General features: G+C 42.3%; 3 protein-coding genes across 4 annotated transcripts; 1 reads left to right on the top strand and 2 right to left on the bottom strand.

The window, feature by feature from the left end:
- Positions 1-3,795: 3,795 nt before the first annotated feature.
- Positions 3,796-5,932, bottom strand: LOC147304003 (tyrosyl-DNA phosphodiesterase 2-like). The gene is made up of 6 exons (XM_086279152.1): positions 5,837-5,932; positions 5,586-5,747; positions 5,375-5,466; positions 4,598-4,716; positions 4,348-4,518; positions 3,796-4,261 (listed from the first exon to the last, which is right to left on the bottom strand). The coding sequence occupies exons 1-6, from the start codon at positions 5,887-5,889 to the stop codon at positions 3,980-3,982; spliced, it is 879 nt and encodes a 292-aa protein (XP_086135278.1). The 5' UTR covers positions 5,890-5,932; the 3' UTR covers positions 3,796-3,979.
- A 2,753-nt stretch (positions 5,933-8,685) lies between these two features.
- On the bottom strand, positions 8,686-11,844 carry tdp2b (tyrosyl-DNA phosphodiesterase 2b). Of its 2 annotated transcripts, XM_086279232.1 has the most exons (8): positions 11,729-11,844; positions 11,276-11,454; positions 10,920-11,044; positions 10,684-10,833; positions 10,447-10,538; positions 9,524-9,642; positions 9,263-9,433; positions 8,686-9,176 (listed from the first exon to the last, which is right to left on the bottom strand). In XM_086279232.1, exons 2-8 carry the CDS (start codon positions 11,420-11,422, stop codon positions 8,895-8,897), a joined length of 1,086 nt encoding a protein of 361 aa, XP_086135358.1. In that variant the 5' UTR covers positions 11,423-11,454; positions 11,729-11,844; the 3' UTR covers positions 8,686-8,894. The 2 variants fall into 2 exon arrangements, with proteins under 2 accessions (XP_086135358.1, XP_086135357.1); XM_086279231.1 differs by lacking the exon at positions 11,729-11,844 and having other exon boundaries at positions 11,276-11,539.
- Positions 11,762-13,987, top strand: acot13 (acyl-CoA thioesterase 13). Its single transcript, XM_086279238.1, has 3 exons — positions 11,762-11,952; positions 12,062-12,246; positions 13,550-13,987. The coding sequence occupies exons 1-3, from the start codon at positions 11,869-11,871 to the stop codon at positions 13,707-13,709; spliced, it is 429 nt and encodes a 142-aa protein (XP_086135364.1). The 5' UTR covers positions 11,762-11,868; the 3' UTR covers positions 13,710-13,987.
- Position 13,988: the final 1 nt, after the last annotated feature.

Below are 13,988 nucleotides of genomic sequence, written 5' to 3'. Positions count from 1 at the left end.
GGGCAGACACTGTGCGATTTTTGGCCCATTTTGAGACGATTTTTGAGTGATCGGACCGATTTTGGCCTTCATTGTGCGTCGTGTAGTATACGTGGGGTAAAGAGAAGTGATTAACACCTCACGACCAGCTCCCGATCATCAATCGCTCGTGAGGGTGTCACCACAGCCGCTCACACTGCACACGCGCAAACACGTAAACGTTGGTGTAAAAGACGGAGCAGCACGGCTGTGCAGCGTGTGATCTGGACACAAGCGATGGAGGCACAACTTGTAGAACTTTGGAAAGCTCATCCGAGCCTTTTCGATGTGGCATCACAAAATTATCACGACCACAACAACCGTGAAAATAGTTGGATTTACATTGCTGCTCAGTCACAGCTGCCCGATCAATGTTTTTCATTAGCAATTTAGCAAAGTTGATGGTGGTGGTGTCAATGGCGTGTCCAGCGGGGTGGCCTCGGGGGACACAGGCCACCCCCCAACCAGACTGGCCACTCCAGGTGCCACCCCGAAGCTAAAATAATAAAATTTAATGAAATATCAAATATACCATTATGGTTTCACAGTGAAGCTCAGATATCCGAGGGTAAGTGAATGCAGCACCGGCTTCTGCACTATGCGCATCATGTTAGCAAAGGTAGGAGAGGAAAGACGGCACCGCAGAAAACATTTTTTTGGCGAAAGATTAACAAGTTAACATAGCTGGACTAGCCATCGGACGTTTGCATGGTGGGCTGATGACTCATTTATTTATTTATTTTTGTAACGGCATGAACAATGAGAAGTGGTGGATTGGCCAGATGCTGGCCGATGTGTAAAAATAACTCAGTTGTTTGGTGGTGGCTATGGCGGAGCTTTCACAGAGGCAACAGGTGGATGAGGGAAAGGTGAGGCAGGAGGAGGAGAGACCCGAGGCGGCCGCCGGTCCGAGTGTCAGGTGAACTGAACTTCTGGTAAGAAGTTATGACCTGCAGTCTATCTGGGTCAGATATAAACCAAGTTTAGGTGCAGTTTATTTTCGTTGTGCTGACTTTTTACAGTCAGTTACAATACCTCATACTGCGAGAGCTAGCATGACGAGTTTATACAGCTGTTCGGTTGCTATGATGTTACTGATAGTGAACTTTATTTTATTCATAAGGTTAGTTAGTAGAGTTGCCAACAGCTCCTTAAAAAATGGAATGGTCCCTCATTCAGAGAAAATATTATGCGTTTTGTATTGAGCTGAGAAGAGACGCAGTTTGTCCCGTACTTCAGCTAGGATGGAAAAAGACACAAAGCTGGAGTTATTCTGTCTTTACAGCTGCCTCTTCTATTGCTACTTCAATCATGAAACTGATCAATGATCAGCTGATCGTCTCTCTTGTTTGTTTATCACCCACTTTGCGCCAGAAAGAGGAAACCAGCAGATGTCGCGCTAAACAACAGCAGCACGTTTAAGCTTGATCAGCTGTTGTTAGAATTTATTTAATATTGCTTTCTACTATCAGCTGATGTTTGCTGGAGCCACAGCTGTAAAGCTGCTGGTCATGATGTCGGTTTGGATATGTGGTGAGAGGGAAACATGAAGATGAAACCAGGAGATGTCCTTACTGAATCATCAGAGCTGAACAGGTGATGGAGAAACAGGTTTACCTTTTAGTTCACATGAATGAGTTGAAGGGAAGTTATGAACTGTTTCTGAGAGACAAATAACACCAGGATCCTTTTCTGTGTAGCTGACAGCTGGTAACTGTGCAGGGACGGGTCTAGCAAAGTGTTGCCAGGGGGTCCATGTAGGGCATTAACAGGGAAAGGTGGGGCACAAAGAAATACTTTTCTTTTTTTATTCTCATTTAAAATATTTAGCTTTTATTAAATAATTATCTGAATCTTGCGAACAAAGTTTTTATCTGACGTAAAATGTATAGAAATCATACATATACCAACAAGACTGTACATCACTGTCACAACAGCATTTGTTTTCATTCAAAGGCTTTATGGCTTTAATACCTGGTGGGCCAATCTGTAGTGAAAATGCCCGATTTTCTGTCCCAGTCCAGCCCTGCAGGTTAATACTGGCAGTGTCACCATGCCAGCTGACTGTATTTCATCATCAGCCAGTGTTGTTCTTGATCAATATTACCAAAGTTTACGATAAGGCAGCATAGAAAGTATTTACTTGCTTTCAGGTTTTATTCAAATATTAGTCTTTTCAGTTGTTTCCCCACTTTTTTCCTGTTTCAAAATCAAACACCAGTTTGTGAGAAGATTATCTTCTTTTTTTTAACAGGCATTGGTTTTGCATTGGCATTGGCTAATTTGCCAATTGTATGTTAAAAATGTTCGTATTTTAATATTCAAAAATATTTTTGCCCAAAACATATGTGCACTACATGTCAGTAAAAATACTATGCAAATATTGATGTCCTTGAATGCTGAATAAACACTGACTGATTGTATCTCTTGTACTTTATCAACGCAGTATCTAAAAACTTTGCACCGTAGTGGTTAAAATCTCATTCTAATAAGAGTTAAAAGCGCATTCGGTTATTAGGTTTATAGGATTATTGAATTATGGTTAACGGTTGGTAGAATTGTTTTTAACATTATCTGCCAATTACATCTGCCACCCTTCTCCAAATCTGTGCCCCTACCTGGCCCCCCCAACAAAAATTTTCTAGACACGCCACTGGGTGGTGTGTCTGTGTGAGTGAAAGACAGAGAGAGAGAGATTTTCTGTTATAACCTTCATTTTATGGAGGCACAGTGTGAGCACTCAGGTCGCATCAGAGCATCGGGCGGTATAGTGTGAGACCTGCATCATGACCTACCAACTTCTAACCCCTGCGAGTCAATCGTGCAGTTTGAGCAGGAGCTGAATAACGTGACTGAAAAAATCGCACAGTGTCTGCCCAGCTTTAGGTGTACTGTCGTCCGAGACTTGCACCGCAGTGTCGGCGTTTGTTTCCCTGTTGGCCATGCTTCTTGTTGTGGTCATCTGTTGTCTTCCGGTATTTTCTCCGCAAGCGACCTTTCCTCGACCAATGAGATGAGCAGTAATCTGAATTGTCATACTCGAATTGTCATAAGTGTGCTGTCAGCTCATTGGTCACAAAGCAGGAGAGGGGCTGGGAATTATGTTTTCAAACAAAGTGTTAATTCCATTAAAAGTTATAGACTACTTTTGATTCTCACTGTATTACGGGACAAAGTGCGTCCCTTATTAGCTCAATACGGGACGTGTACTTTTGTTTCGAAATACGGGACGATTCCGTATTTTAAGGGACGGTTGGCAACCCTAATTCTCACATAACGTGCTTTAAAAAAAAAAAAAAAAATTATGTATGACCTCTTTGTAAATCCTGCTCATGAAAACATAAATGTAAGTAAAGACATTACACATAAACACAAAATTACTTTTTACCACGTCTAAGGTGCACCCCGCGATCTGCCCTATATTGCATGTAGCTGTTAAAACAGCGGATCAACAGCTTCAGGCATAACTGTGTGTGTAGTGGTTAAAACTTGGACTCACCATTACTTCCCATAACACTGCTTCTTGTGTTTGTCAGTGTTTGAACAGTTGCGATTAAACTGTGTACTGCTCTCTAGTGATCTAATGTTTGTATTACACACAGAGTGACTTCACAGTAGGGTTTCTCATGCTGTGTGTGGTGTTTTTCAGTCCCAACTCCATCCACCGAGGAAGAGCATGTAATAAGGTTAAAAGCTGAGGAGCTGTCAGACTTCTGTTTGGACTTTTCATCCATCAATGTAAGTGTACATCAAAACAAAGACATTATAATTCATTGGTACTTTTCATATTTTAATTTGTCATTTTAACCACATAAAACACTTAAGCAGACACACATTAGAGGATAAAACTGATTAAAATAAAGTGAGGAACATCTTCCTGCATAGCATTACAGTAATTTAAAGAGCGGCTGATCTAAAATAAAATGCTTAACTGTCATGTTTTTGGTTGTTTTGTGTAGTTCTATTCAGCTGAGAAGGTGCAGTAGATTCCCCAGTGATCACTAGTGTAGCGTCCACAGTCCAGCTTCTCCAGCCCCACCAAGGCCATGTGATCAGGGGCCAGACGTGGGATTCCACGTCTGATGGCCGGGCGGAGGTAGATTCTGTCAAAGCGGCAGCGAGCGACAAAGGGAAAAGTTTTGTTGTTGTTGGCAGAGGTGTCCCACGTGTAGCGGCAGTGCTCCTGTTTGCCCAGTCGCTCCCACACATCACAGACAGTTGCAGGCAGGCCCACCTTGGTCACCTGAGACGGGTCCAGAGAAAAGAATTACTGTGATTACTTGTTATAAGTTTACTGGCTGTATCTGAGTGGAAGGAGCAGCGTCTGACCTCCGCATCCCTCAGGTTTGTGTCTCCCCCAAACACAACGGTGACATCATCAGGTGCATGTTTCAACCTCCGCTTCACCACATGCAGCTGTTTCAGACGCTCTGCAGTATTTTCCTTACAGCTCTCAAAGTGGGATGTCATCAGGCACAGCTTCTGACCGTTGACGATCACCTGAGCTTTGGAAACGAAAATGTTCCTGAGCATCACTTATGGAGATGAAAAAAAATATCAGAGATGATTTTGCACACACCTGAGCGACCAGCAGGTTCCTCCTCATCTTAGTGGTGGGATAAGCTACCATCTCGCTCTCCACAAGTTTGACTCGTGACTTTTTCAGCAACATCCCTGTGAAGCAACCATTCCGACCACCTGATCAACACAAAAGGAAGAGAAAGATGGAGACTTTTAAGCTTTGGTTCCCCTTCAAATCAAATCTTTAGTCAATGATTTGTTTATTCTTTGAGTATTAGTTCCTAGCTCTTCTTCCATGTTTCTAGTTCTGTTCCCTGGTTGATCTTATCTGTGTCTCAGTGTTTGTGTTACTTCCTGGATTTTTTGTCTTGTGTGTGTTGTTCAGTCTGTCTCGTTAGTCAGATTTTGTTCACCCTTGTTCCCTGGTGTGTCCTATCTCCTTGATTACCTCATGTGCACTTAAGCCCTTAGAGTTTGTTCAAGTTTTACTCTGCCTTATCTTTTGTAAAGGTTGCCTTTTGCCAGCTAATAAAGCTCTGCTTTGAGTTTAGTTTGTCTGGCAAGTCCTTAATTTGGGTGCACGAACCGTTTGCCACACAGCTGTCCCACAACAGTAATAAGCATGTAGTCTCAGTACAAAGTTTTATAGTCAGGTTTTATAAAAACAGTGAAGGAAGAACACAGATGTTACTAATATTGACTAAAGTCCTTAACAGCTCTCTTCATGTGTTACATGAAGTCAAAGCAAAGCAGCTCAGCTGCATTCAGCCATTAATCACCATTTGATCATTCATACCTGTGCCTTTCCTACCTGTATCTATCTGACATACTGTACCTTCAATCATCAGGTAGTTGACGAGCTGTTCCTTCAAGAACTGGACATAAGGGGGAACGAGCTCCTGCAGGAACACCACATCAGGGTTGTGTCTGTATTTACAGAGATTTACTTTAATAATATTAAATGTCACATATGTGCAGCTTTTAGGAAAATGTTGCATTTTCTCCAAACGATGCCTAAAAGTGTGAAAAGTGTAACAGGTACTTACAAGTTTAAATATTTAACCAGGCCTCTGGAACGCTCTGGACGTTTTTCCAAATCAAACCCGTCCACATTCCAGGTGATCAGGGACAGTTTAAAATCCTCTTCTTCTGAGGGTTTCTGTGTAGCAGCAGGACTGGCAGCAGGACTGTCTACAGCCAAATCCATCCTGGAAGTTTTTCACAGAGTCAGTCAGCTAAAATACAAAAAGTCATATGTAAACTTAACCATACATAGAAGAGCTGACAGCAGACTTACCAGTCATCTGGAGTAGTATCATCACCACTGTGTGTTTTAGAGTCACTCTCCATGTCTGCTTCAACAAGTTAGTTCTCTCTCTGAAATAAAGGTGACAGGAAGATTATGCACTGTTTAAGTCATAAAACACACACACACACACACACACACACACACACACACACACACACACACACAGGTTTGGTTTCCAATATACCCAGGCAGTTTCCCAGTATGTGTATATAACTTTTTTCGTGTCCTTGGTAAAGTATGTTTACATGTTCTAGCTCCACCCATTCTATCAAGGTTTAATATTTTTTATACCAACCTTAAATAAACATACGTACAGAGAAAGGCCAGTGAGCAGACAAAGCAATGAAAGCAACAACAGAGGTTCAGAAAGTATCACGATATGTAAATGTAAGTGTAACCCGTTCATGTGTTACGCCTGTTGTTCTGCGTTGTGTTCTGCAACACAGAAATATGTGTTCGATCTGTGTGTGTCATGCGACTGCCAGTACACCTCTCCTCCGGCCATGCTGAAAGGAGCTGTGCCTGCAGCTTCATTAATACTACATTAATATAACGAATCAAATACAACAAATTGTTTTAAAACATTAACTTAAGCTCTCAAAAACAAAAAGCACAAAATAAATAATATGTCACTGAGAAAACATCAAAACAACTTATAAGAACAATAAATGAAAGACTGCATCTCCAAAACATAAGAACATCTCCATACCTGCAACACAGAAATATGTGTTCGATCTGTGTGTGTCACGCGACTGCCAGTACACGCTTCCTGAGCAGAGTGAAGCTGACCCCCCACCCACTTGAAACGTAAAGGCAAATAGGCGGAGCGGTTAGTGCTACGTTTGTGCAGATTTGTGCAGGTAAAATTAGCGTTTGTGCTGCTTCTGTTTTAAAGATATTAATGAAAATGTAAAGGTCAACCAGCCCCCCCACATTACCCAAATCCAACAAAAGTGGTATCAAACGTTTGTGCTACGTTTGTGCTGGTTTGTGCTGCAAAGATTTTCGTTTGTGCTGCTATCATTTTAAAGATATTAATAACAATTTCTAGAGGTCATCAGAGGTCAACCAGCCCCCCCACATTAATTAAATCAAACAAAATGGGTGTCAATCAACTGTGCTACGTTTGTGCTGGTTTGTGCTGCTAAAATTTTCGTTTGTGCTGCTTCTGTTTTAAAGATATTAATGAAAATGTAAAGGTCAAAAGGTCAACCAGCCCCCCCACATTACCCAAATCCAACAAAAGTGGTATCAAACGTTTGTGCTACGTTTGTGCTGGTTTGTGCTGCAGAAATTTTTGTTTGTGCCGTTATTATTTTAAAGATATTAACAAAAATTTCTAGAGGTCAACCAGCCCCCCCATATTAATGGAATCAAACAAAATGGATGTCAAACGTTTGTGCTGGTTTGTGCTGCAAAAATGTTTGTTTGTGCTGCTAACATTTTAAAATGTTTAATAAAATAACGTCTTGATGCGTGCTTAATCATCCAGGTAAGTAAATCCCAAAAGGTTGATTCTGTTCATCTGGACATTTTCAGTTGGAGAAACGTTTCGTCACTCATCCAAGTGACTTCTTCAGTCTCAGCTGACTGTAGGTTTCCCCAACCATATAAACAGTACATTTGCATAGTGAAGGAAACTAGCGCCACTGAATGAACAATGTGCCGGGGGGTTAATTCCATGATTGTTAGTATGCAAATTCTTATGACCATTGATCAATGACAACTAATCAAAGCCTATTGATCAATGGCCATGAGTACCATTCACAGAAAGTGGGGAATGGCTACAATCACAGCATTGTAGGATGGCGAAAGATGTACCCTTGGGCCCCCCTTCTCGATCCAGAGATGGTCAGCATCCTGACAGCCCGATGGACGAAGCTGTCTCTCAGTCTGCTGGTTCTGGCCCGGAGGCTCTTCAGTATCCTTCCTGATGGCAGCAAACTGAAGACGCTGTTGAAGGGATGAGTGGAGTCACCTGTAATGGAGACGACCTTCCAGATGAGGCAGGTGCAGTAGATCTCCTGGGGAGGGAGGCAAGAGAGGTCCCCACAATGCTCTCGGCTGCTCTCACTACCCGTTGTCATTTTTTCCTGCAGAACCCAATGCAGGAGTCATACCACACAGTGATGCAGCTGGTGACGATACTCTCAACTGTGCCTCTGTAAAAGGTGCTCATAATGGGGGTTGAATCTCTTGTGCTTCTCAGTTTGCAGAGGAAGTAGAGTCACTGTTGGTCTTCTCCACATTCAGGGACAGGTTGTTGTTGCTGTACCACTCTGGCAGATGGTTAACTTCACCCCTGTAGTAGATCTCGTCGTGGGTCAGCAGAGTGAAGAGAAGGGAGCTCAACACACATCCTTGGGGAGCCCCCGTATTCCGTGTTCTTGGGCTGGAGGTAAGTAAGTAAGTAAAGACTTACATAATAAACACAAAATCACTGCCCTAGAACAGCTGGAACAGGCTCCAGCCCCTGAATTGGATACACAGAAGAGAGTGGATGGATAGTACTGCATCTAGCTGTTGAAACAGTGGCTCAACAGCTTCAGTCATATGCATGTAGTGCTTAAAAGTTAGGACTTCCCATAACACTACTCTCAGTCCTGTAAGTCAGTGTTTGAACAGTTGCTACTCAACTGTGTACTGCCCTCTAGTGGCCTGATGTGTGTGACATCACAGTAGGGTTTCTCATGCTGTGTGTGGTGTTTTTCAGTCCCAACTCCATCCACTGAGGAAGATCATGTAACAAGGTTAAAAGCTGAAGAGCTGTCAGACTTCTGTTAATGGACTCTCCCCCCCAATCAGTGCAAGTGTATAATAAAACAAAGACATTGTAATTTATTGGTACTTTTCATTTTTTAATTTGTCATTTTAACCACATAAAACACTTAAGCAGACACACATTAGAGTATAAAACTGATTAAATTAAGGTGAATCGTTTACCGGCAATAAGAACATCTTCCTGCATAGCATTACTGTCATTTAAAGAGCGGCTGATCTAAAATAAAATGCTTAACTGTCATGTTTTTGGTTGTTTTGTGTAGTTCTATTCAGCTGTGAAGGTGGAGTAGATTCCCCAGTGATCACTAGTGTAGCGGCCACAGTCCAGCTTCTCCAGCCCCACCAAGGCCATGTGATCAGGGGCCAGACGAGGGACTCCATCCTTGGTAGCCGAGCGGAAGTAGATTCTGTCAAAGCGGCAGCGACTGACATACGGAACAGTTTTGTTGTTGTTGGCTTTAGTATCCCATGTGTAGCGGCAGTGCTCCTGTTTGCCCAGTCGCTCCCACACATCACAGACAGTTGCAGGCAGGCCCACCTTGGTCACCTGAGACGGGTCCAGAGAAAAGAATTACTGTGATTACTTGTTACAAGTTTACTGGCTGTATGTGAGTGGAAGGAGCAGCGTCTGACCTCCGCATCCCTCAGGTTTGTGTCTCCCCCAAACACAACGGTGACATCATCAGGTGCCTCTGACATCCTCTGCATCACCACATGCAGCTGTTTCATCCGCTCTGCAGCATATCCCTTACAGCTCTCAAAGTGGGATGTCATCAGGCACAGCTTCTGGCTGTTGACGATCACCTGATTTTTGGAAAGGAAAATGGTCCTAAGTATCCCGTTCCGCAGAACTTATGCACATGAAGAAAATATCAGAGATGATTTTGCACACACCTGAGCAACAAGCAGGTTCCTCATCATCTGAGTGGTGGGATAAGCTACTATCTCACGCTCCACAAATTTGACTCGTGACTTTTTCAGCAACATCCCTGTGAAGTAACCTTCCTCACCACCTGGTCAACACAAGTCAAGAGGAAGATGGAGACTTTTAAGCTTTGGTTCCCCTTCACATCAAATCTTTAGTCAAGGTATGCTGATACACATAAGTATCAATATCATGTGCAAACTGTATGTGTACAGAGATACTTAACAGTTGTGGTCAGTTTACATTTAGTCATTGTATGTATCAATGTCGTGGTAATATGGGCGCTTTTAATGACTACTTTGAACTGTCCTATTTCCAGTGTGCAATGATTGTAAAGCTTACATCTTCAATGAGTGAAAAAAAATTGAAAGTCTGAATTCATTTGAGATTTTCTCTAATCCACACAGAGTCAAAAGTATGCTTACAGACTCAAATAAACATATACACTCTGACTTGAATGTTTTAATAAGTGGTGCTGAAGACTAAAATGTCTTAACTGTACAAGTCAATAAAAGCCCTAAAATTACCATGAGACACCCCTTTTACTCCTACTCTGCAACCTTCCATGCCAATCAAGTCAGTGTTGACCCGATGTGCAGTTACATTTCTCTGGAGGTCCACGTTAGGTTATGCAGACGGTTACCTCGTGGGCTTAAAATGAGCTTCCTGTCACAGTTCCCGCAGAAGTATAATCCCCATATTAGTACAACAGTCAGAATTTATAAACGCAGTGAAAGAAGAACACAGATGTCACTAATATCTACAAATGTCTCTAATGGCTCTGCTAATGCGACACTGAGGGAAACCAAAGCAGTTCAACTGCATTCAGCCATTAATGACCATTTTATCGTTCACATGAGTGCTTTGCCTAACTGTATCTAACATACTGTACCTTCAATCATCAGGTAGCTGACAGCCCGTTTCTTCAAGTACTGGACATACGGGGGAATGAGCTCCTGCAGGAACACCACGTCAGGAGTGTATCTATGAAACAAAAAAAATAAAACAATTAAAGTAAAAACAATTACTTTACTTACATTAACTATCAAATATATAGAACTTTGAGCAAAATGTAAAATTTCCTCCAAATGATGCCTAAAACTGTGCAACAACTGTAGCACATGCTTACAAGACTAAATATGAACACAGGCCTCTGGCACGCTCTGCAATGTTGTCCGTATCAAGTCCGTCCACGTTCCAGGTGATCATGGACAGTTTACCATCATCTTCTTCTGAAGGTTTCCGTGTGGTAGCAGGACTGTCTGCAGTCAAATCTATGCTGCAAATGTTTCCACAGACAGTTTGGCTAAAATGAACAGAGTCATAAGTAAACGTCACCATACACAGAAAAGACAGCAGACTCACCAGTTTGCAGCAGGGGCATCTTCAACCTTCTGCCTCTTAGCTTTGGGGGTGGTGTCTTTCTCTGGAAGCTCCTCAACATCAAACACTCTCTCCATGTCTGCCTCAAAGAATGAGTTCAAGGCTCTCTGAAGGAAAAGAGACAGGAATGTGCTGCTTATCACAGGACTAAAAAATAAAAAAAATATCAGGACTTGGCTGTATATACATCCGTATTCCAGCATCAGCATCAATGTAATGTTTTTAGCTACAGGCTCTCATTTAATCAGTAAAATAACCCGCAGCTGTGCTGAGTGCAATTAAAAGTGCCCATTTGGACTCCGGCTACAACACCAGTTACACTCAGCTGGTGTATGTACCTCCATCTCCCAGTCATTCTCAGCCAGGTAGCACTGAGCCACGGCGCTTTCAGTTCCCGCTATGGCTGCAAACTCGTCACAGAGGCGGCTTCTTTTTTCCTCCAAGTTAGAAACTGACGGTGTGTCCGACTCCGAGGTAGAAGCCATCTTTATTAGACACCAGTTTTGCACAAGTACATCTGAAATAAAGAATTAAAACCAAACATTAGCCCATCTTTGCTCTCTGCAAGTTCTCTAAGGTGTACCCATGAAATACGTCCGGGTGAACTTGCTAAACAGTTTCTAATTCGGATAAATTGAAGCTTTAAATAAGACTTTTTAGGGTTGATATACCATTTCATAAGACTCCATACCATTAAAATATACTTTTTATTATAAAAAATATTTAACTAAAAGAAGGCTTGGAAAAAAACTATCAGTATTAAAATTTTATACGCACGCGGCGCTGTTTACCTTCTTTACTGTGGCTGGCCAGTTAAAGTTTCACCCGGACCGTTTTGCGGCACGCCACAGTTTCCGGCGGTGTAAGATAAAAAGAAGTTTGACATTGGCTGCATGAAAAGGTGTTAAATACACACACCTTGTCGTTAACAATGGCTTCGCTTACTTTAAATTCCTTAAAACATGTAATGAGAGCTATGGTGGATAGCCCAGGCTTCGACAGGGTACTTAGCAAGGTAAATATGGACAGTTTGTGCCAATTAGTTTTTGGTTTAAGCGCAGAAAAAAGCCGGATCGTGTCTGTATTGTTGCGCTGACATAAAAACAACTCTGTGTTTTCTTCAGGTGGACATTTTGTCTGCCAGCCCCGGTAAAGTGGTGTGTGAGATGCGGGTAGAAGAAGAGCACACAAACCGGGGAGGGACGCTGCACGGCGGGCTAACAGCCACACTGGTTGATATCGTCTCCACCATAGCTATCATGCACAGTGAGAGGGGGGCACCGGGGGTCAGCGTGGATATGAATATAACGTGAGTCCATAACTATTGTAAGCCTTTCTGGGAACAGGTTCTACCCCTCAAAACTCTGGCATAAGGCAGATCTGCCTGTAAAAAGTAGCAAGCAGGGTTCAAGGTTCAATTGAAATATGTAAAATGAACCTTCACAGGGTCCTACAACACGGACCCAGCCACCAACCAGACTTGTGCTCGTGTAGGGTTATTTTCATGCAAAAACTAAATATTTTTACTTTTATCTGTCACCTTTTGTACATTATACTATTTTTGTTTTCCTCATAAATGGGTAAATGTGAACACTTAGTCCAAAATTACTTTACTATCTTTATTCCATTTATCTGTGCTCAGGATAGACACCAGTTTGTGGAGTGACCAGGGCTAGGGACAGGTCAGGTTGAGTGGTTTGGAGAGGCTGAGATGGTTTTAGCATTTTCACACAAATATAACAGGCTTGTTCCTTTATGTTTAACACATTAAGTTTTTATTTCTCATCGCTGTGCACCTTCAAACAGCAAACCAATTTGAACCTAAATTAAAGGAATAGTAACACATACAAGACAGTCCTACTGGTGTATCCATCAGCTGGGCTTATCGCACACAAGATGAAAAAGGAAAAAAAAAATTACCTGCGTATCATTTATAGCACTATACTCAGGGGGTTAAGGTGACATTTAGAACTGTGTTTTTTCTTAATAAGCTGTGGTCACTGTATTTCAGCATCTAGCTTAGAACTGCAGAAGAGGAACAAGCATAAAGGGGATGATGCAGAGGGTTGGTGTGATGCTAGGGATAGGATGACATGGAGAAAGATGGCAACTCCTGAAGGGAGCAGCCAGAATAGGAAGAGCTTTGCACTCAGAAATGAGGATATTTAATACCACTTAAACTGTAGTGTTTGGCCTCTCTGTGAGGTCAAAGTCATGAAGAGTGATGAGTCATGACCCCACATTTGAGAGAAAAGTACTTTAAAATATATATACACCGGTAGTTTTTTTCCCCCTTGTTGATTAGAATTTTTATTTGCTTTGGTTTACAGAATTGCCCAGTAAGAAAATGGTCCCTGGCTTGATCCCAGGAGACAAATCCCTTTGGGGTTTCATCCGATGTGTTAATGCAGGGCAGGGAGCAGCCGAAAGTAGCTTTATTCACTTATTGCCAAGACTAAAGGATAAATGTTGAAAGTCAGAAATAACATACTCAGCTTAGCGCACTGAGGGTTAAGTTACACCTCACAGGATTAAATTTAACCTCCTGCAGGCTTTCCTAATCTGTCTGATAATTTCCCCGATAAACTACAAAAGCTGTCACTGTGTCATAGGTACATGAACGCTGCCAAGATGGGAGAAGATGTTCTCATCACCGCTCAGGTTCTGAAACAGGGACGGAGTCTGGCGTTTGCCACAGTGGACCTCACCAACAAGGTTACAGGGAAGATCATCGCACAAGGAAGACACACCAAACATCTTGGCAGCAGCTGAAGCTTCTCCACTCTGTATCTGTCTGTAGTGTCAAAGCAAGAGTGACGATGTAAACAGCTTCTCTCTGTCTGTAAATAAGTTTGTAATCAGTACTTCAGTGGTGGGTGTCACAACGCTTGGGCTACGAGCTGCTGGTTACTTGATGCTTATTTCCTGCTGTTAAATATTTGCCAATAACTTAAATTGACACCAGTGGTTATTGTATGATCAGAGCCCCTTGTCATTGAAAGACTGTATCAATGATTTGTGCGCATGCAATAAAAGAAAATGGACAAAGAG

Source organism: Aulonocara sp. 'chitande type north' Nkhata Bay, linkage group LG22 (genome assembly GCF_057382095.1).
Source record: "Aulonocara sp. 'chitande type north' Nkhata Bay isolate Kocher_YH1m ecotype deep benthic linkage group LG22, A_spYH_male_GT1.1, whole genome shotgun sequence".
Taxonomy (NCBI): domain Eukaryota; kingdom Metazoa; phylum Chordata; class Actinopteri; order Cichliformes; family Cichlidae; genus Aulonocara; species Aulonocara sp. 'chitande type north' Nkhata Bay.
The sequence above is the reverse complement of the archived record's forward strand: the minus strand, read 5'-3'. Positions and strand labels throughout refer to the sequence as shown.